The sequence below is a fragment of the Gossypium arboreum genome, chromosome 13 (genome assembly GCF_025698485.1).
Source record: "Gossypium arboreum isolate Shixiya-1 chromosome 13, ASM2569848v2, whole genome shotgun sequence".
Taxonomy (NCBI): Eukaryota; Viridiplantae; Streptophyta; class Magnoliopsida; order Malvales; family Malvaceae; genus Gossypium; species Gossypium arboreum.
The window spans coordinates 113,629,592-113,650,522 of record NC_069082.1 but is presented as its reverse complement, the minus strand read 5'-3'; the positions used below and the strand labels follow the sequence as shown (position 1 = coordinate 113,650,522).

At 38.7% G+C, this 20,931-nt stretch overlaps 2 protein-coding genes across 2 annotated transcripts; both read left to right on the top strand.

The window, feature by feature from the left end:
• The first annotated feature begins 4,088 nt into the window (after positions 1-4,088).
• On the top strand, positions 4,089-4,889 carry LOC108462651 (uncharacterized). Its single transcript, XM_017762575.1, has 2 exons — positions 4,089-4,550; positions 4,605-4,889. The coding sequence occupies exons 1-2, from the start codon at positions 4,089-4,091 to the stop codon at positions 4,887-4,889; spliced, it is 747 nt and encodes a 248-aa protein (XP_017618064.1).
• Positions 4,890-6,394: 1,505 nt separating this feature from the next.
• Positions 6,395-15,203, top strand: LOC108462652 (uncharacterized). Its single transcript, XM_017762576.1, has 4 exons — positions 6,395-6,628; positions 6,689-6,765; positions 6,853-7,144; positions 14,919-15,203. The coding sequence occupies exons 1-4, from the start codon at positions 6,395-6,397 to the stop codon at positions 15,201-15,203; spliced, it is 888 nt and encodes a 295-aa protein (XP_017618065.1).
• The last annotated feature ends 5,728 nt before the right edge of the window (positions 15,204-20,931 follow it).

The window sequence follows — 20,931 nt, the reverse complement described above, 5'->3', positions numbered from 1 at the left end:
AAAAATCAGTTAATTAAACATAATAATCTATCAACAAAGATTTATTTTTCATAATAAAACAAAAAATTCATCACATTATCAACAGTGGAAAATGTCAAATTCTTCATTAAATGTAAAAATTAAGGCATGGGTTTACTAATATTCGAAGCAACGATCTTAAAAACATAAAAATTATTAAAAACCGAGTAAAAACTAACCTTTAATTTAGCTTCCAAAGGTGCCAAACTAAAACAGCCTCCATGGCTTTCTTTTTCTCCATATTCAGCCATCAAAGACGAAAAGATGCATGGTCAATTTAATTTATGTTTTATTTAATCACATATTATTACATAATTTACTATTTTAACATTTATAAAATAATATAAAAGTTTATAATGGTTGTCCATAATCGTCCATGCTATAATTAAGCGCCTAATTTCATTTTAAGGCCTCTACCTTTAAAAGAACATAGCAATATAGCACTTTAACAAATAGCAAGTCATTTTTGCATTTTACGCGATTAAGTCCTTTTTATAAAATCGAACACACAACGATAAAATTTTTATACAAAAATTTCACACATATCAATTCACATACTTTAAGCACGAAATTTAATATTAAAATATTTTTCTAACTCCGATTCGTGGTCCCAAAACCACTGTTTTGACTCTTCTCCCTTAGGGATTTTCGTCTCCGAAAATCTTACCAGAAAGTGGATTAAGGATTTGCTTCCACACCTTACATTTCAAATTCACACATAACTTTGGACTTCAATCTCTTTAATCACACCACTAAAATTACAATCTGTCTTTTATTATACGTCAAATCAAGCTGAAACTGCTTCTAACTGTATTGAAGTACTTTTAGCTTTTGTTCAATTTTTCTAAAAATATTAATCTAGTGAATCGTTTTCTCACAAAGTTCGGTCCTGAAACAATGAAGTTAGGTAACTACCACGTACAATATCTCATACAATGTCACTTTTATACTCACCTAATAGTTTATCAAATAGCAACAATCTTTCTTAGTGTCTTTGAAACTCTAAAACACAGTGACGAATAAATATTTCAAGAATTTTCAAAACAACCTCGTACCCACAGCTTACTGTAATTCCTCTTAGAATTACTATATGAATTTTACATTTTAATCTGAAATAATGATGACTGGCACCATGTGTAAAGTGAAAGTTTTTTTTTTTTGAAATGAATAACTCAGCTGATTTATCAAAAGAGAACTCTATACGTGCAGAAAGACTTATTCAGACAGTTAACAATAATTTAAATAACATTTATCTTTTCAAATGATAATTGATAATCCCGATACAAAATTTATCAAGATTCTATTTTATCAATACTCAAATATCAAAACATGCTGAAATAGTCATGAGGACGCTTAATAAATAACTTTAACCTGTTGATAGCTTAGACATTTAAACACGAGATCAAAAATATAATGTAACGGCCTGAATTTTATTAATTCGTTTCTGTGGGTATTTGACGAATGTGTATCTGGTTCAGTGGTTAAGTGTCTTAGGAGGTGATTGAGAGGTCCCAAGTTCAAGCCTTAGCTTGGGGAAAATTTTTGTATTTTGATGAATAAAGCCTTACTCTTGTTCAGTGGGCTTAAGTTTTAAAGCTGGTAGTATTATATCAGAATGGGCCTGCTGGTCTAGTGGTTAAGTGGCAAGGGAGTATGCTTGAGAACCCAAGTTCGAGTCGTGGGTGTGGTATTAATTTTACTGTTAAGTCGTGTGGACGTTTTAGTTGGACTAAAACACTCAATGGGGGTAGGGTTTATTAGATGTTTTCTTTTCTTTCTTTTTCTTTTTGTTCACTGTTGTTTCCTCATTCTCCCTAAAACCCCCTTGCTGCCGAAATTCTTTTCTGTTTCCCCTTCCCTTCGTTTTTCTTTTTTTCAATAAGCTTGGGTGTATTGCTAGTGGTTATGTCGTTTCGATAAGTACCGCTTTAATTAAGTTTTGTGATTTCCTTTAGAGATTGTTTAAGAGAGATTTTGGTTATTGTTTAGGGAATATACAAGGCTTTGTAGATCAGTAATCGAGTTCTAAACAGTATGGAAACATCGTTCTTCATTAAAGGTAAGTAGATCTCTCTTTCGGGATTTGGTAGTTCTTAAGGATGTCAATTTAAGTGACTGATTTTGGGCTCGGTATTGTTTATGTAAGGCTTTAGAGTGCTTTTGTTTGGATTATTGGTGAAAAAGTGACCTGTCGATGCTACACGAGCGTGTGGTCTGCCCATGTGGTAGCCTGCATTGCGAGACACAGGTGTGTCACTGACGAGTCAGGCCGTACGTGCGCCACACGGGTGTGACAGACACAGGCGTGTGATGGCTTGTAGGCCGTGTACGAGGCGCGGGCTCAGGTAAATAGGCCGTGTGGGCCACACGGGGGTGTAGGCCTATAGAGGTGAATCACACGAGCGTGTGGGAATTTGGGCCTAGCCGTGTGATCCACACGGGTGTGTGGGCCCACACAGGTAGCGTACACGAGCGTGTGAGCCCAATTTTGCTGATTTGTTCTGTAAGGTTGCACGGGTCAAATAAGTCGACTGTGACCTGACTGTAGGGGCGGTAAGCGTTATTTAGTCCCCATACTCTGATTGGTTATTGAAAAGTATGTTATTTTAAGCATGTGTATCTGTCTGATTCGGTAAATTCACTTTGACATGATGATTGATATGATATGTTATCTGCATAATAGCATGCCATGATATTTATGATGCATTGCATAGGGTTGGGATTGTTGTGAAGAGAAGGAAGTCTGAGAGGTGATTAGCCTGTTATCTGGCAGTTAAGCTGCATACTTATGATATGTGTTGCGATGCAGTACTTTATGGTGTGTAGGGTTAGATGGGTCGATTATATCCCCATATACGGTGTGCAGGGATGGGTGAGTTAATTTTATCCCCATATGGTATATTGGATTGGACGGAGATGGTGTGCAGGGTTGGTGGGCATGTTTTCTGATATCTAATCTGTTATGCATACGATATCTTTATGGCTAAAGCTGAATAACTGTAATATGTTATCTATTTGTATGCATGCTGTTTATGGATATGTACACACTGAGTTTGCGAAAACTCACCCCTTTGTTTATTTTATATGTCAGATAATCCTTAGAAGTAGATGGATCGGTGCGATGGAGGGCTCGATGATGACCACTGGTAGACATTTAATGATTTTATGAGTAACCTTTATTTTTTTTCCTTACCTTAAAAGATTTTTTTTAGATTGATTATGTATTCGGACTCAAACTATTTTTGGGATTATTTTGGGATTTTAAATTAATAAATTACTGATTAAAGAATTAATGATGTTTTAGCTTCCGAGTTTATAAAATGTTTCCACTTGATATTTGGAATAAGGATTTCACGACTTAAGTAAAGATAACAAACTGGACAAATTTTCAACTCGCTAAGGTTTTTCTAAAAAGCACTCACATGTGACGCCGCCAGATTCAGCAATAACATCTAGGCCAGGTTTGGAAGTGTTACATTTAGTGGTATCAGAGCCAGGTTCAAAACTCGGCTGTGAATTTTGGGTTTCAAAATTGGGTTTAAAGAAAATGATTTGCGAAACGATTTGAAATATTTGATAATAAATATATGGTACACAGATTCTCTGGCGCCAATCCTGTAAGTTCTTTTTAACTCTGATATATACTATCTGAAACTTGCTTAAAATAAAATATTGTTTGTATTTGTCTGAAACACTATGTATGTATTGTGAGACTATAATAGGTAGTACTTTACTGAAACACTTAGGTAGTGTAACTGAAACTGTAGTGAGCTTATTACTCGCGATAACTAACTCTGAAACTCTGATACTGTTTTGTAGAAAATATCTGCTAATAATTATCGAAACTGTAAACTAATATGCATAAAACTTCTAAATATAGATTAATTCGATAATCACGATGAGCACACGTGGTACTCGTGGACTGGGTACTAGAGGTCGAGGTAGAGGCCGTAGAGGGATTTGAGTTGAGTCCTTAATTTAGACACTAACGAGACACCGGTGTCACCTGTTATTGAGACTGGTGTTGAGTCACAGGACCGTCAGTTGGGGACGACGCATTGTCCTAGGCCATGCTGGGAATTCTGGAGATTGTTGCTGGGGCTAATGCTGGATCTGGAGGCCGTGGGTCTGTTAAAGAACGACTCCGGTCCAATGGGGCTGAGGTATTTAGGGGCATCACTGGAGTTGCTCCTAATGTGGCTGAGTACTGGATGGAGGCCACGGAGCGTATTATGGATGATCTAGATTTTACTGCCAAGCAGAAGCTCAAAAGGGCTGTTTCGTTGCTTCGCGATGAAGCATATCAGTGGTGGCTGATGGTTAGGGATGGCACTCAGCCTGATAGTCTGACGTGGGATTCGTTTAAGACGGCCTTTCAGAGCAAGTATGTGGGGGCCAGTTATATAGATGCCAGGAGGTGTGAGTTCCTGAATCTTACTCAAGAAAATCGCTCAGTGGTCGAGTATGAGGCCGATTTTTTGAGGCTGAACTGTTACGCACGAGGTATGGTGGCAACTGAGTATGAGCCCTGTGTTTGTTTTGAGGACGACCTTAGGGATAACTTGAGGGTCATAATATCTCCATAGAGGGAGCGTGAGTTTGCCGTGTTGGTCGAGAAGGCCAAGATTGTAGAGGAGGTCAAGCGCACTGAGCGCCCAAACCGTGAGAAAAGAAAGGTTAAGAGGGATTCTAAGTCTTCTGATACTGGGATGAGGACTAGGAAAAAGGTTAGATCTGATGGGCCTGTGAGAGTTGGGCCTAATGTTACACCTGCTGGGGTGGCGATTTGTCAGCTTTGCAACAGACGCCATTTGGGCGAGTGTTGGAGGTCTACTGGAGCTTGTTTGAGGCGTGGGTCGACTGAGCATTGAGGTAAGGATTGTCCACTGAGGGGTAACCAGATACAAGCTCTGGCTACTAAGACTGCAGAGCCACCGAGGGTAGTTCAGCAGCCACCTAGAGGCCGAGGCTAAGCTAGGGGTGGTAACGGTATGGGCCGAGGATAAAACGTACAGGGCCGAAGTGTTGGGCCGACTGAGATGAGACAGCCTGCACTTGTCTATGGTGTACGTTGTCGTGAGGATGAAAATGCTTCAGATGTCATCACGGGTACGTTCTTAATTCTTAATGTACCTTATGTTGCACTGATAGACATAGGTTCTACACATTCCTACGTTGCATGTTCGGTGTCTAAGACTTTGGGAATACGGTACGAGAGCACTTCTAGTGAGATTTCTGTGGTGAGTTTGTTGGGGCAGTCTGTTAGGGTTAGTAAACTATTCAGAGACGTTCCGTTGGAAGTCCAAGGAACGATATTTCTGGCTGATCTGATGGAACTTCTGTTTGAGGAGTTCGATTTGATTCTGGCTATGGACTAGCTGGTGAAGTATCATGTATGTGTGGATTGTGCTAAAAAGAGGGTGGTTCTAAGGTCCAAAGAGGATAATGAGATAGTCGTGATTGGAGAACGACAGAATTATCTAAGTAATATGATATCTGGGATGGTAGCAGAGAAGCTGGTGAGGAAAAGATGTGAGGCATTTTTGGCCTACATCAGTGTTGCGAATTCTAGGGACTCTTCGGTTAAGGACATCCGAATGGTGAGGGACTTTCCAGATATTTTCACAGAGGAATTACCAGGATTGTCTCCGAGTTGTGAGGTAGAGTTTGGGATTGAGTTGATTCCTGGTACAGCACCGGTTTCTATCGCTCATTATCGAATGACACCGAATGAGCTGGCAGAACTGAAGGCTCAGATTCAGGAGCTATTCGATCGTGGGTTTATTCAACCCAGTGTGTCGCCATGAGGAGCACTGTTCTGTTTGTAAAGAAGAAGGATGGTACAATGAGGATGTGTATCGACTACAGTCAATTGAACAAGTTGACGATTAAGAATAAGTACCCACTTCTGAGGATTGACGACTTATTCGATCAGTTCAGAGGGGCATCAGTGTTTTCTAAAATTGATCTGCGGTCAGGTTATCATCAGTTAAGGGTAAAAGAGGCTAATGTGTATAAGTCGATATTTAGGACTCGTTATGGGCATTATGAGTTCCTAGTTATGCCCTTTAGGTTAATTAATTCACTAGCGGCATTTATGGACTTGATGAACCGTGTGTTTCAGCCCTACTTAGATAAGTTTGTGGTGGTGTTCATCGATGGTATTTTGGTGTATTCTAAGTCTGAGGATGAGCACGACGAGCATTTAAGAGTGGTTCTGCAGATCCTTCGTAAGAAACAGTTGTATGCGAAGTTCACGAAGTGTGAGTTTTGTCTTACGGAGGTAACCTTTTTAGGGCATGTGGTTTCTGCTGAAGGGATTCGAGTAGATCCTCATAAGATTGAGGCTGTAATGGATTGGAAGTAGCTAAAGAATATGTCAAAGATCCGTATTTTTCTGGGACTGGCTGGATATTACCGATGTTTCGTAGTGGGGTTCTCGTTGATCGTAGAGCCGTTGACTAAGTTGTTGCGCAAAGGAGTTCCTTTTGTTTGGACTGACGCACAGCAGGAGTGCTTCAAGAAGCTCAAAACAGTTTTGACTCAGGCTTCAGTTCTGATACAGCCTGAGCCTAGTAAGGACTTCGTGGTTTACAGTTATGCATCACATGTGGGTTTGGGTTGTATTTTGATGCAAGACGGTAAGGTAGTTGCATATGCATCACAATAGCTTAAGACTCATGAGGTTAATTATCCGACGTATGATTTGGAGTTGGCGGCAGCTGTCATTGCATTTAAGATTTGGAGGTACTATCTGTACAGTGAGAAGTGTACCATCTACACTGATTACAAGAGTCTCAAGTATCTCCTCACTCAGAAGGAGTTAAATCTTAGGCAGCGTCGGTGGATTGAGCTGCTCAAGGACTACTACTGCAGTATTGAGTATCACCCTGGAAAGGCCAATGTGGTGGCTGATGCATTAAGCAATAGGGCTGTGGCTGGTTTGAGAGCGTTGTTCGCTCGACTGCATCTTTATAACGATGGGAGTCTCCTGGCTGAGTTGCAGGTTAGGCCGACGTGGCTGGGTCAGATTAAGGATAAGCAGATAGGAGATGAGTATCTTCAGTTGCGATTTCGTCAAGTTGAGACTGAGACTACAACTGATTTTGGGATTAATAGTGATGGGGTACTGTGTTTCCGAGGTAGGATCTGTGTACCTGATCACGATTTTCGTGTGACAGGTTTTAAATATTTATAAAGAATTGTTCTTGAAACTAACTATTATCACGATGTAGGCAAGTGTACTTATCGAACAGTAGTATAGTTTTAGCAAGACTGGATTGTCGAACCCAAAGGAACTGAAAGTACTAGTAATGACAGTTTTTTTATTATCTAGCCTAAAAATAAGGGGGTTTTGTTTTAACTAACTAATTATCTAAACTAAGAATTCGCAAAAAGTATAATTGGGGGATTACTTTTGGAAAACGATTGAATTAAGACAATACCTAAAGAAAAATCATCCTAGACTTTACTTGTTATTCTGGCTCCGAATCGGATGATTTATTCATTTAACTTGTTTCGTAGAGATCCCTAAGTTATGTTATTATCCCTATTCAAGAGTAATAACGTCTAATCCCTAGATTGAACAATTGAGACTTTTTCTAATTAACACCCTAGGGTTGCATTAACTCGATCTATGGATCCCTTATCGTGTTTCACCCTAATCCAAAGAAAATCTTGTCACCCTATCTCTAGGCGCAATCAACTCCGCTTAATTATGACAAATGTACTCTTAGACAGGTCTATTCCTCCTCCGAAAAAAAGCTTATCTTGAATCGGATCCGGGATATCAAAACAAGAATTAAGAACACATAATTAAGAACAAGTTAAATATTTATCATACAATTCAAAAAATAATAACAAGATTCGTCTTAGGTTTCATTCCCCTTAGGTATTTAGGGGATTTAGTTCATAACTAAAAAGGAAAACATCTCAGAAGAATAACGAATACAAAACATAAAGAAAACCCAAATTTCCTGAAGGGAAATTGAGGGGTGATCTTCAGTCTTGATGATGAATCCAGCTTCTGAGATGGAACAATCGACTTTCTTCGAGTAATTCCTTCCTTCCTCTCCGTGCCTCCCCTCTTTCTTCCTCCTCTAGGTTGTATTTATAAGCTTTGGAATGCCTAAGAACCCTTGAAATTAGCCTTTTTCAAATTGGACTCAACTTGGGCTCGGCAGGGACACGCTCGTGTGACACGCTTGTGTAAATCGTGCTTCAAATCTGCCAAATTGACACGGCCGTGTGGTCTGCCCGTGTGAGGAAGTCCAAACCATGTTGATTTCGTACTTTGGCCCATTTTCTCTGTTTTTGGCCCGTTTCTCGTTCCTTTCGCTCTCATATGCTCTCCTAAGTATAAAACACGAAATTAAGGCATTAGGAGCATCGAATTCACCAATTCTAAGGAAAAATCATCCATAAAATGTGTTAAGCATGGGGTAAAAATATGTATAAATTACGGTTTATCAAATACCCCTACACTTAAGTATTTGCTTGTCCTCAAGCAAAATTCTCAACTCATAATCAAAATAAATTCTTCTCAACTTATAATTTCTATCGATAATATCTCAAAATAATCCATAGGTAATCATACATTGAGAATTCAACTAAAAGAACATCAAAGTTTCAAACATTCCAAGTTAAGCACTTTATCATGAAAATATAGGCGTCTCCCCTCGTCTAAATAATTACCTTTGATTTAAAATGTCAGTTTCACATCCTCACTAAAGATTCACTCAAATCACTCGAGGTGTTTAAGAACAATAAATGAAGCACTCAATAGTCAATAATGAAAAGTCATTACCATAGGCTTGCATGGAAATCACATCTCCGCCACTATAAATTGAAGCGATACATTAATCAAAAGGTCTTTAGAGGGTTGTAACGTGGCTTTGGTTAGGGAGTGTGGTCACAAGCTGTAAGAAAAAGTTAGAATCTAGATTGAATTGAAAAATTGTCTAATTAGAAAAAATAGCTAGTCATCAATTGCATACAACAGAGCTTTTCTCAGAATATGGAATTTAACTTCTTTAGCTCTGAAAATTACTACTACTAAGATGTATACACTTTTTTTTAAGAACAAGTTAAATTACAAAGTAGAATAAAACATAGCTAAGCAACTATTTCAATTCCAATCTCAAAAAAAATGGGATCAAATTAATTTAGGGGATTTCAACAATAATGGGTTAAGGGTTAATATTAAGGGTAATACAAGAACTGGCTTGTTAGCTCAACGGGGTTTACGAAGGGTTAATTGTGAAGGTAGGCTTTTCATGGCATGAGTGGGTTAATCCTAAGTGCCTTTCACATTTTGACATATCAAATCAAAAAGTGTAGTCTTGACATGCATAATCAAGCAAGTTCTAAAATAACAGTTCAATACTGACGCACTCAAAGTAATAATAAAAGTGAGCATAAAAGAATTAATAGATGCTCAAAAGGCTAAAAAATCTCACAAAAATTATGGCTTTTTGATGTTTAAAACTTGTGAATTCCAACTCAAAGTAATACCTAAACTTTAGGGAAACAACTTGAAATTTTAAATTCTTAAAAATCAACTTATGATGTTTGATTCTCTAATGTCTTAAAGTTTAAGCAATCAATGCATAAATGCCTATGTTTTAATTCAAGATATATAAATCAAAATCATAAATCAATCAAAATTTATCCTACATACAATATGAGAGCTTTTCAAGAAAACAAGGCAGTCATTCAGGGATTTTTCTGATAGTGAAATAAATACCCCCCACACTTAAGACGTACATTGCCCTCAATGTACAAAGATAGATGTATAGAAAATAATGTCAAAATAAGATAGGGAGAGAAGTGAAACTTCCTGAGTGCTGAATGAATTTCGTTGAACTGGAGTGTCAGAGAATAATCGGCGTGAGGGTGGAGGAGGATACTCCGGTGGTGGTAGAGGTTCATTAGTCCGTAAGTCTTGCGCCAAAAGAATATTATATCTAGTAGTAGCTATGGTCGTGGTCGAGCAGGACATAGCAGTCGTGGAGAACCTTTCCCGGTGGAGTTTTTAGCTCCTATGTGATGATGAGCTTAGGAGCTCTATATAACTGTGACAAAATCAGGAACTTTTTAGGGGGTATAAATAAGAATAATTACTCTGAATGAAATAACCGATATTAATAAATATAAAATAAAATTCTAAAATCTAAGAAAAATAAAAAAAATAAGTTTTAATAAAAATTAAAAACATAAAATAATAAATAAATATTTTTAAACATCTTCATCGCTGGATGGTTCGCGAGGTGGGACTGGCGATGAGATGTGGAGGTGCTGAAAAATCTACTGTAGAGTCGCATCAATGTTGTCAAATCGTTGAAAACACTGTTGCTCGAATCGAGTGAGGCACTCAGAAATGTCAGCATATGAAGCTGCCGCATGAACTGGACGAAAGGGTAGTGGTGGCTGAGACGGTGGGTCCTCGTGCTATAGAGGGACATCATCAGGAATGTCCTCGTAGGCCTCCTCCTTGGTAGATTGGGCGAGACAATATTGAGGAGGGTAGGTTCCTCGGCGTTTTTCGATCATCCTCATACTAAGCATGCTCGAGATGCCATGTGGAGACATCTAGCCAATGAGGGTTAAGGATGATTCTTGGGCTGTGGTGCTGAGGAGCCCGAAGTGTCGAGCCAACCGAGTAACATAGGGGCCAATAGAGATGACCCCCTTCCTATGCCACTCCATCTGGTGTTGAATGGCGAGGGCAATGAAATATGGAAGGTCGATGACATGGCCGTTGGACATACACCATAAAAAGTAGGCGTCGTGAGTGTTGACGACACTAGTCCTCTCTCACCTTCATATAATTGTGTGAGCTAAAATGGCATGTAAGTACTTCAGGGATGGAGGGAGAGCTGATACCTTGGAGCGACTAGGATTGTAGGTGGCCCCACCTGGTACTAGTGGGTCCCAGCACGGTGAAGAAGAACGATGGATGTGACAGTTGAGAGCATGTAAGTCATTCTCCTCCTTGATTTCCTTCGTATATAAACCTAGTGCAGTACCGAATTCTGGGACGCTGAATTGGCAGACTAATCTACCAAGGAGAAATTGTACCGTTCCGGGATCATCGTAGTTCGTCATCATGGTCTGAAAATGAAATGTGGAGTATAATTCCATCGTAAGCTTGAGATACGTAGGCTCGATGATCCCAAAGAAAAGCTCCCACTGGTCGGTGGTCAGTAGGGCCCGAATCGCTTCAGCCAACTGAACTTGTTCTATCACAGCTCAGTCGATGCAGCGGCCCGCAATTAAAGGTCGGGCCCAGAGTATTTGGAATAGTTCTTCTTGGGGCCTGATGGAGAACCTCAGGAAAAGGTGACGAACTTCCGCAGTAGGACCCGAGGAAGATGACGCTCCCTTCTTTTTCTTTAAAGCAGGGACAACAGCCTTTTTACCACGTGAAGATGACATGATACCTGCAATTAGAATCATCAAGTCGTCTTGATGAGTGGTCAAAGTAAAACGAAGACAACTTTTAAAGAAAAATCGTAATTTTAGCCACAACTACTAAAACTAACTAAAACAATAAGTTCAATGGCATACTTTTGTGGCACTAGCATGGTGATATGAGTAAAAATGGAAAAGAATTTAATGGAAATATAAAGAGCATAAATTTGCACATGGCATGAGTTGTAATGGTAAATAACAAGAAGCAATTGAAAACTATGAATATTGATTTAGAATAAGTGAATAAGGTATGAGAGTTTCATAAAAATATGAAGATTATAGCATAATGTGAGATACATGAAGATTATAACATTAAAAATTAGTGGAGTTAAAGGGAAAAGAGTGAACAAACGCTAAAAAATAGAAGAATAAGCGTCAAGAATGAAGTTGGAAGTGGCGCACGGGCGTGGTGGGAAGGACGTGTGGACTTGTAGTGGCTAGGGTTAGGGTTTTTGGGTGAAGAAGATAATGAATAGTACAACCTATTTATAGATTTTGGGGCACACAGCCATGGAGCATGCCCGTGTTCCCCAATTTTTGCCCGTGTGACTCGCGAATTTTGAATTTGGCGCGTCTGAACAGTTAGTCCACGCTTGTGTTCCTTGGGCATGTGGGTGCACACGGCCGTGTCGCATGACTGTGCCTGGCTTCGTTTGCTTCTCCCACACCCGTGTATGTAGGCCCATGCCTGTGTAAGTTTAACAGGTTCGACCACAGTTTCTTGGCACGAGCTTGTCGCACACTCGTGTTGATTTGACAAGTTCAATGGTTATAGACACGGGTGTGTCGAAAGCCCATGTTGGAGAAATCTTTGCCCTGTTTTCATACGTCCCTAAGCATGGCCGTGTGCTTGGCTGTGTCTATGTGGAAAAACCTGTATTCAAGATCTCTGTTAGTAAGTTAGGTGTTAAATACTAAAATTTAAAGAAACTAATATTGTTAGTGCTCGGGTTGTCTTCTGAGAAGCATTTATTTATAGTCTAAGCTCGACTTACCTCTCCATTGAATGGTCATGGTGGTTCGAGGAGTTTATACTCCTTATTCCTGCTATCACTCTCATCAAAATAAGGTTTTAGACGGGTGTTGTTTATCTTAAAAGTGCCGAACTTGGGATGACTTACCTCGACTGTACCAAATGGGAAAATGCTAAGTACCGTAAGAGGGATTTCTTCATTCGGTGTGGTAGTGAAAATGTGAGGATCTGCGACATCTAATAAGACTTTATCTCCAACCTTAAGTTGATGTGGGAAGGTGTTGAGCTCGTTCTGGCGTAGTTTCGGTTTATCATGTGTTCTCGATTTATGCGTCCTCCATTCATCTAGCTCCTCGATTTGTAACCTTTGATCTTCATGAACAGGTCTTTTTCTACTGCTTGAGAATGACTCATGTGCTTCCTTCAGACTCATTTCCTGCAAAATAGGTTGTAACATATTGTCAGTTTTAGTAGAATTGTTTAAACGATCACCTTCAATTTCTGATATGTTGCCAGAATTGCGAGCTTGAAGGGTGATTGTTTCGTCTCCCACACGGAGTGTGAGTTCACCTGTGCCAACATCAATGATAGTTTTAGTAGTTGCTAAAAAGGGTCGTCCTAAAATCAAAGGAGTGTTGCTGTCCTCCTCTATGTCTAGAACAATGAAGTCAACGGGAATTATAAATTTATCAATTTTAACTAGCACATCTTCAATAATACCCCTAGGAAATCTTATAGTTTTATCTGCTAATTGAATACTCATCCTAGTCTATTTAGGTTTCCCAAAAACTTTGTAGGGCATGACGTTAATACTAGCCCCTAAATCAGCTAATGCATTATTAACATCTAAACTACCAATTAAGCAAGGAATCGTAAAACTCCCTGGACCTTTTAGTTTGTTGGGTAGTTTATTCTGTAGAATAGCTGAGCAAACTGCGTTCATACGACGCCTCGTCCAACTTCTGTTTATTTGCTAAAAGCTCATTTAAAAATTTTATTGCGTTTGGCATCTGCGATAGGGCTTCAATAAACGGTAAGTTAATATGTAATTTTTTTAAGTGTTTAAGGAATTTACCAAATTTTTCATCTGACCAGTCTTTCCTTGTCACTTTGGGGTATGACACACGAGGTTTATATTCGACATTCACTAATTTGTTTTTAGTATGACCTACCTCACCTTGACCTCTGTCTACCACAGTTTCTTGTCTCGGTTCTGACTCAGGCTCAATGACTCCTTCGTCATCTTGAATATTAATTGCGTTGAGTTGTTCCCTTGGGTTGGGTTCAGTATTACTTGGCAAGCTACCTTATGGTCGTTCGGAGATTAGTTTGGACAGCTGGCTTATCTAAGTTTCAAGCCCTTGAATCGATGCTTGTTGATTTTTAAGTGTTGTGTTGGTGTTCTGGAAATGGGTTTCTAACACTGAGATAAATTTTGACAGCATCTCTTCAAGGTTCTATTCTCCGATCGCGATCGTCGATTCTGAGGGAAGCGCATAGTAGTCCTTACGCTATACACCCTAATGGGAATAAGATGCATAAAAATCTCCAAGAGTTGTACTGGTGGCTAGGGTTGAAGCGTGAAGTGACCGATTTCGTTGCTCGCTGTATAACTTATCAGTAGGTTAAGGCTGAGCATCAGTTACCTTCGGGTTTGCTACAGCCAGTGAAAATACCGATGTGGAAATAAGAGCGAGCAATGATGGACATCGTTAGTGGGTTGCCCCTAATACCCACTGAGAAGGATTCTGTTTGGGTCATTGTGGATCGATTGACCAAGTCTGCGCATTTCATCCCTGTTAGGACGGACTTCTCTCTACAAAAGTTGGCCAAGCTATACATTTCGGAGATAGTGAAACTGCATGGGGTACCTGTCTTGATCATTTCTGATAGGGATCCTCGTTTCACATCTTGAGTTTGGGGAAAACCTCATGAGGCTTAGGGTTCTCGTCTTGACTTTAGTACTGCTTTTCATCCTCAGACGGACGGTCAGTCAGAGAGGGTGATTCAGATACTAGAGGACATGTTGAGGGGCTGTATTATCAACTTCCGAGGCAGTTGGGAGGAGTTCTTGCCTTTAGTCGAGTTTGCTTACAACAACAGTTATCAGTCTAGCATACAAATGGAACCATATGAGGCACTTTATGGTCGTAAGTGTCGCACTCCTTTGTGCTGGACTGAGTTGGGTGAGCAGCGTGTTCTGAGTCCAGAGTTGGTTTCAGAGACTAAGGATAAGGTTCGCTTGATTCGAGATCGACTGAAAGCGGTTTCTGATAGACAGTAGTCCTATACGAATTTGAAAATGAAGGACATCAAGTATTCTGTGGGAGATATCGTTTTTCTTAAGGTCTCGTCATGGAAGAAGGTTCTGAGGTTTGGTTGTAAGGGCAAGCTGAGTCCTCAATTTATTGGGCAGTACCGAATTCTGAAGTGAGTGGGGCCAGTCGCATATCAGTTGGAGCTACCTCCAGAGTTGGATCGTATACATGACGTATTCCACGTCTCGATGTTGAGACATTATCGCTCTGATCCCACACACATTGTGCCTATGGAGGAGATTGAGGTTAGACCGGATCTGACGTTCGAGGAGAAGCCAGTTCAGATTTTGGATCATGACATTAAGGTCTTACGTAGGAAGTCTATTCCCTTAGTAAAGGTGCTGTGGCGGAATCATGGCACTAAGAAAGCTACTTGGGAGCCAGAGGATTTGATACGACAACAGTATCCTCACCTTTTATAATTACGTAAATTTCATGGACAAAATTTTCTTTTAGGGGAGTAGAGTTGTAACGCCCCGAATTTTATTAAATATTTTATGGGTATTTGACGAATGTGTATCTGCTTCAGTGGTTAATTGTCTTAGGAGGTGATTGAGAGGTCCCAAGTTCAAGCCTTACCTTGGCAAAAATTTTGGTATTTTGATGAATAAAGCCTTGCTCTTATTCAGTGGGCTTAAGTTTTAAAGCTGGTAGGACTATATCAGAATGGGTCTGCTGGTCTAGTGGTTAAGTGGCAAGAGAGTATGCTTAAGAACCTAAGTTCAAGTCGTGGGTGTGGTATTAATTTTACTGTTAAGTCGTGTGGACATTTTAGTTAGACTAAAACACTCAAGGGGGTAGGGTTTATCAGATGTTTTCTTTTCTTTCTTTTTCTTTTTTTTCATTGTTGTTTCCTCATTCTCCCTAAAACCCCCTTGCTGCCGAAATTCTTTTCTATTTCCCCTTCCCTTCGTTTTTCTTTTTTTTTTCGATAAGCTTAGGCGTATTGCTAGCAGTTCTGTCGTTTCGGTAAGTATCACTTTAATTAAGTTTCGTGATTTCCTTTAGAGATTGTTTAAGAGGGATTTTGGTTGTTGTTTAAGGAATATCCAAGGCTCTGTAAATCAGTAATCGAGTTCTAAACAGTAAGGAAACACCGTTCTTCGTTGAAGGTAAGTAGATCTTTCTTTTGGGATTTGGTAGTTCTTAAGGATGTTGATTTAAGTGATTGATTTTGGGCTCAGCATTGTCAATGTTAGGCTTTAGAGTGCTCGTGGTTGGATTAGCGGTAAAAACAAACCAGGTGTGTACCCTGATTACGTAGAAAATGAATTTTAATGAAAGCCAAAAAGTGGCCTGTTGATGCCACACAGGCGTGTGGTCTGCCCGCGTGGTAGCCTACGTCGCGAGACACGGGCGTGCCACTGACGAGCAAGGCCATGTGAGAGGCACGGGCTCAGGCAAATGGACCGTATGGGCCACACGGGTGAATCACACCGGGGTGTGAGAATCTGGGCCAGGCCGTGTGATCCAAACAGGCAAGGAAAACTTGGGAGGTGTGACCCACACGGGCTTGTGGGCCCACACGGGTAGGGCACATAGGTGTGTGAGCCCAATTTTGCTGATTTGTTCTGTAAGGTTGCACGGGTTCCCTAAGTCGACTGTGACCTAACTGTAAGGGCGGTAAGCATTACTTAGTCTCCATACTCTGATTGGTTACTGAAAAGTATGTTATTATAAGCATGTGTATCTGTCTGATTCTGTAAATCTGCTTTGACATGATGATTGATATGATCTATAGCATGCCATGATATTTATGATGTATTCCATAAGGTTGAGATTGTTGTGAAGAAAAGGAATTCTGAGAGGCGATTAGCCTGTTATCTGGCAGCTAAGCTGCATATTTATGATATGTTCTACGATGCGGTACTTTATGGTGTGTAGGGTTGGATGGGTCGATTATATCCCCATATACGGTGTGCAGGGATGAGTGGGTCAATTTTATCCCCATATGGTGTGCTGGGTTGGACGGAGATGGTGTGTAGGGTTGGTGGGCATGTTTTCTGATATCTGATCTATTATGCATGCGATATCTGTATGGCTAAGGCTGAATAACTGTAATTTGTTATCTGTTTGTATGCATGCTATTTGTGGAGATGTACACACTAAGTTTGTGAAAACTCATCCCTTTGTTTATTTTATCTGTCAGGTAATTGTAACACCCCTAACCCGTAACCAGCATCGAATTAAGGTTACGAGGCATTACCAGACAGACAGAACATTTCAGACCAATTCAGAATCACATATATTATTTAACCTCATTTCATAAGCAATCATCTCCAAATATAGTCTACAAGACCTAAAACATACATTTAAGGAAAGGTCGAAACTAAACTGAACCTATTTAGAATTTTTAGAACTTAACCAAATATTTCAAAACTGTCAAAGCCACACGCCCGTGTGACTAGGCCGTTGTCACACACGGGCACTAGACACGCCCATGTGAACCAACCGTGCCAAAAATAGGTCCTATACTGACTTTTTCACACGGCCAATAGGCACGCCCTGCACTATGACCGTGTGATACTTAGCTAACTACTAACTTTAGCCCACGTCCATATGATACTCCTGTGTGTCAAAACCGTGTGATTCTTAGGAGAATACTGCTTTTCTTACACAGCTACAAGGCACGCCCGTGTACTCTGACCGTGTGGCACAAATTAAGCTTGGTTTAAGCCAATTTGCCACTTCTCTTGGGGTTGAACCTTCAAGCAATAATATACAACATTAATACCAAAATTTCCAACCAATTCCATGCTTAAAAATGACCAAAACACATTAGAACTTAGCACATTACAAACATACACCAAAACCATACACAAACTTGTCATTTGTTAGCCAACTCTTATGGCATAATATATACACATCAAAACTTATACATAGACCTTCTAGCCTATACATGCCATACTTTAAAATATATACACTTTCAAAAGTACCAAAATGAGATCGATAGCGTGGTGACGATCCTCAACTATCCCCGAGCCTTCAGTAGCTACGATAACTGTAAAACAGACAGTAAACACACAGACTAAACTACAAAGAACTTAGTAGGCCAAATACAATTGGTCTAATTATTAAAGCATATATATACCATTCAACCATATAGATTCATAACCATTTCATAGAATAGTTCATACTTAACCATACACTATTGTTTACATATATGTCATGCTTCATTTCCAATTCCATACATATTTCACAGAGACAGAGTTTTTCATATTCAGAAATTTAATACGATACAAACGTACTTGCATAGGTTATACATTTCATATACTCATATTTCGTACGCTATCATCAGACGGTTCAAAAACGATACAGATGTTCATAACCAAGTACAATGTCGACGTCCCGGACGTGGTCTTACATGTAATTCAATATCAATGCCTCTGTCCCAAACCGGGTCTTACACTAAATCTGATACGATGCCAATGTCCCAGACATAGTCTTCTACGTAAATCTCAATCGAGGCCTGTGTCCCAGACACAGTTTTATACGATGTCTCAGACAGATGTCAACTTTTCTTTAGAAACATACAGAGCTTTTCGGATACTATCATATTATTAAAAGTTATTCAACATCCATTTATCAGGCTCTCAAGGCCATCCAATACAGATTACAGTTTATATGTACAGAATTTATTTCAATTAACACGTAATTGTAATTTGACTTACCTCGGACAGATTTCGGATAAAACGAGTCGACTATTCAACTATTTTGGACTTCCCCCGATCTAAGTCTGATTTTCTTTGTTCTTGATCTAATGCAATACAATTTCAACCATTCAATCATTTATTACATTTAAAATAATCCATGAACACATATTTAGGGCACTTTGCATTTTAGCCCTTATATTATCACACTTTGACAATTTAGTCCATTTTTCACAAAATCACCAATATGCAAAAATTCACCAAGACTATAGCTTGGCCGAATATACATGGCTTCCATACAAGCCCAAATAAAATATTTAGTTTACAATTTAGTCCTTCAAAACCTTATTTTCACAAATTAGCCCAAATATCTCTACTTTATCAAAATTCAAGGACAAAGCTTATAAATCAACTACTAAACCTTCATAATTCATCCAAAAACATTACAAAACTCATGATATCAACAATAGTATTTCATGAAATCTTTAACAAAAATAGAAATTCAGACATGGGCTTTGAAGAACACGAAGAAACGATCATAGAAACGTAGAAATTATCAAAAACGGACGAAAATTCATACGTTAATCAAGGTGAACAAGAGCCGAACCCTAGGAAGCCCTTTTTATTTCTTTTTCCTTTGATTTTCGGTAAAAACAATGTGTTTATGGACACATTTCATGTTTATTTTTATTTAATATTTCATTTATACACTTTTTACCATTTTAGCCTTGCTAATAAAACATAAATTCCCATCCACTAATGTCCATAATTGTCCATATCATATAACAATGGTCTAATTGCATCTTAAAGACCTCATATTTAAAAAGCCAAGCTAAATAGGTGCTTTAGCATCTAGCATTCAACTTTTACACATTACACGATTTAATCATTTTTCATAATTAAGCACAGAAACAGACAAATTAAATCACAGAAATTTAGCAAATATAAATTCACATATCACAGGCACAAAAATTAATATTAAAATATTTTTCAGACTCAGATTTCTGGTTCCAAAACCACTATATCGACTAGGGTCAAAACCGGACTATTACAGTAATCCTCAGCAGTAGATGGATCGATGCGACAGATGGCTCGATGGTGACCACTGGTAGACATTTAATGATTTTATGAGTAACCTTTTTTTTTCCTGCCTTACCTTAAAAGTTGTTTTTGGGATTGATTATGTATTCGGACTCGAACTGTTTTTGGGATTATTTTGGTATTTTAAATTGATAAATTATTGATTAGAGAATTAATGACGTTTTAGCTTCCGCGTTTATGAAATGTTTCCACTTGATATTTGGAATAGGAATTTCACGACTTAAGTAAAGATAACAAACTGGAAAAATTTTCAACTAGCTAAGGTTTTTCTAAAAAGCACTCACATGTGACGCCGCCAGATTCGGCCATAGCGTCTAGGCTGGGTTTAGGGGTGTTACATATACTCATTTATCAATACCATTTTCTTAGATTATCATGCATCTTGTTACTTCTGTATGAACAAACTAACTGACATTGTGAGCCACCTGCAACAATGGTTTTACAATCTCAGAGCTTCTTGGTTTACACACTCTATATCGAAGCAACAAACCGATTCCATATCTAAAGTTCTGAATCAGAAATCAATTTATGCTAAACCCCTTTTTAACTTATAATTTGATAACACATTTCTAAGTTTTAGGAATTCACTTTGTAAAAATCAATTTAACTTCTAATCCAACTAACATATAATCATCCTCTAATAAGATCAATCATATATTCACCACTCATAGAGCACACAAAAGTTTCTTATTTAGATCATTTGAAACTATAATCATTTCCCTCGGATAATATTATTTACTCACAGACTCAAAAGTTTTTCGACGATTCAAGCTAGCTTTGCTGTGCTAAGTTCGGATCTCGTTCTGCAACATCAAACATTTTAAACTCTTGTAATCATCAAATATGTCACATAACTCTTTTCATGCGGCTTTAACCGTATGGAATCACAAGATATCTCTGTACACTCTATTATTAGAACATACTTCAATCCGTTTATTGACGCATGATTGAAGATCATAAACTTTTTCTTAAACTTAGACTGAACCAATACTGATGCTTTAGTTAACAATGTCTTCGCACAAATAAAAATTCCTCAATCGAGACAATCTTGATTTACCTCAGCATTCCCCAGATAGAATAGTTCCGATAAATATAATTCTGTATCAAATCTTCAAGAATACTAATTCTTCTTCCAGATTATCTCTCTATTTATACATGTACATTCAAGTTTATCTCCAGTCCGGTGAATAAATTCAAAACATATAACCCAATTAACTTTTCAATCAAATAATTTCAGATCAAATTAAACTACTGAATCGGTCTTTTTTGAAAAAAATCTTTTCTTCCTGTTAAAAGAAATAACTCGGACATATCATTATTCAAATATCACAATCATCAAATATAAATCATAATGTCATAATAAGACCGACGTCTTACGTGTAACAATAGATAATATCCC

Excerpts from the sequence above, each read along its gene's own strand:
- LOC108462652 (XM_017762576.1), top strand. The coding sequence starts at position 6,395 with ATGTCAAAGATCCGTATTTTTCTGGGACTGGCTGGATATTACCGATGT. Across the intron at positions 6,629-6,688 it reads TTTACAGTTATGCATCACAT|CTTAAGACTCATGAGGTTAA; the intron begins GTGGGTTTGGGT and ends GCATCACAATAG. Across the intron at positions 6,766-6,852 it reads ATTGCATTTAAGATTTGGAG|GCAGCGTCGGTGGATTGAGC; the intron begins GTACTATCTGTA and ends GTTAAATCTTAG.
- LOC108462651 (XM_017762575.1), top strand. The coding sequence starts at position 4,089 with ATGCTGGGAATTCTGGAGATTGTTGCTGGGGCTAATGCTGGATCTGGA. Across the intron at positions 4,551-4,604 it reads CAACTGAGTATGAGCCCTGT|AGGGAGCGTGAGTTTGCCGT; the intron begins GTTTGTTTTGAG and ends ATATCTCCATAG.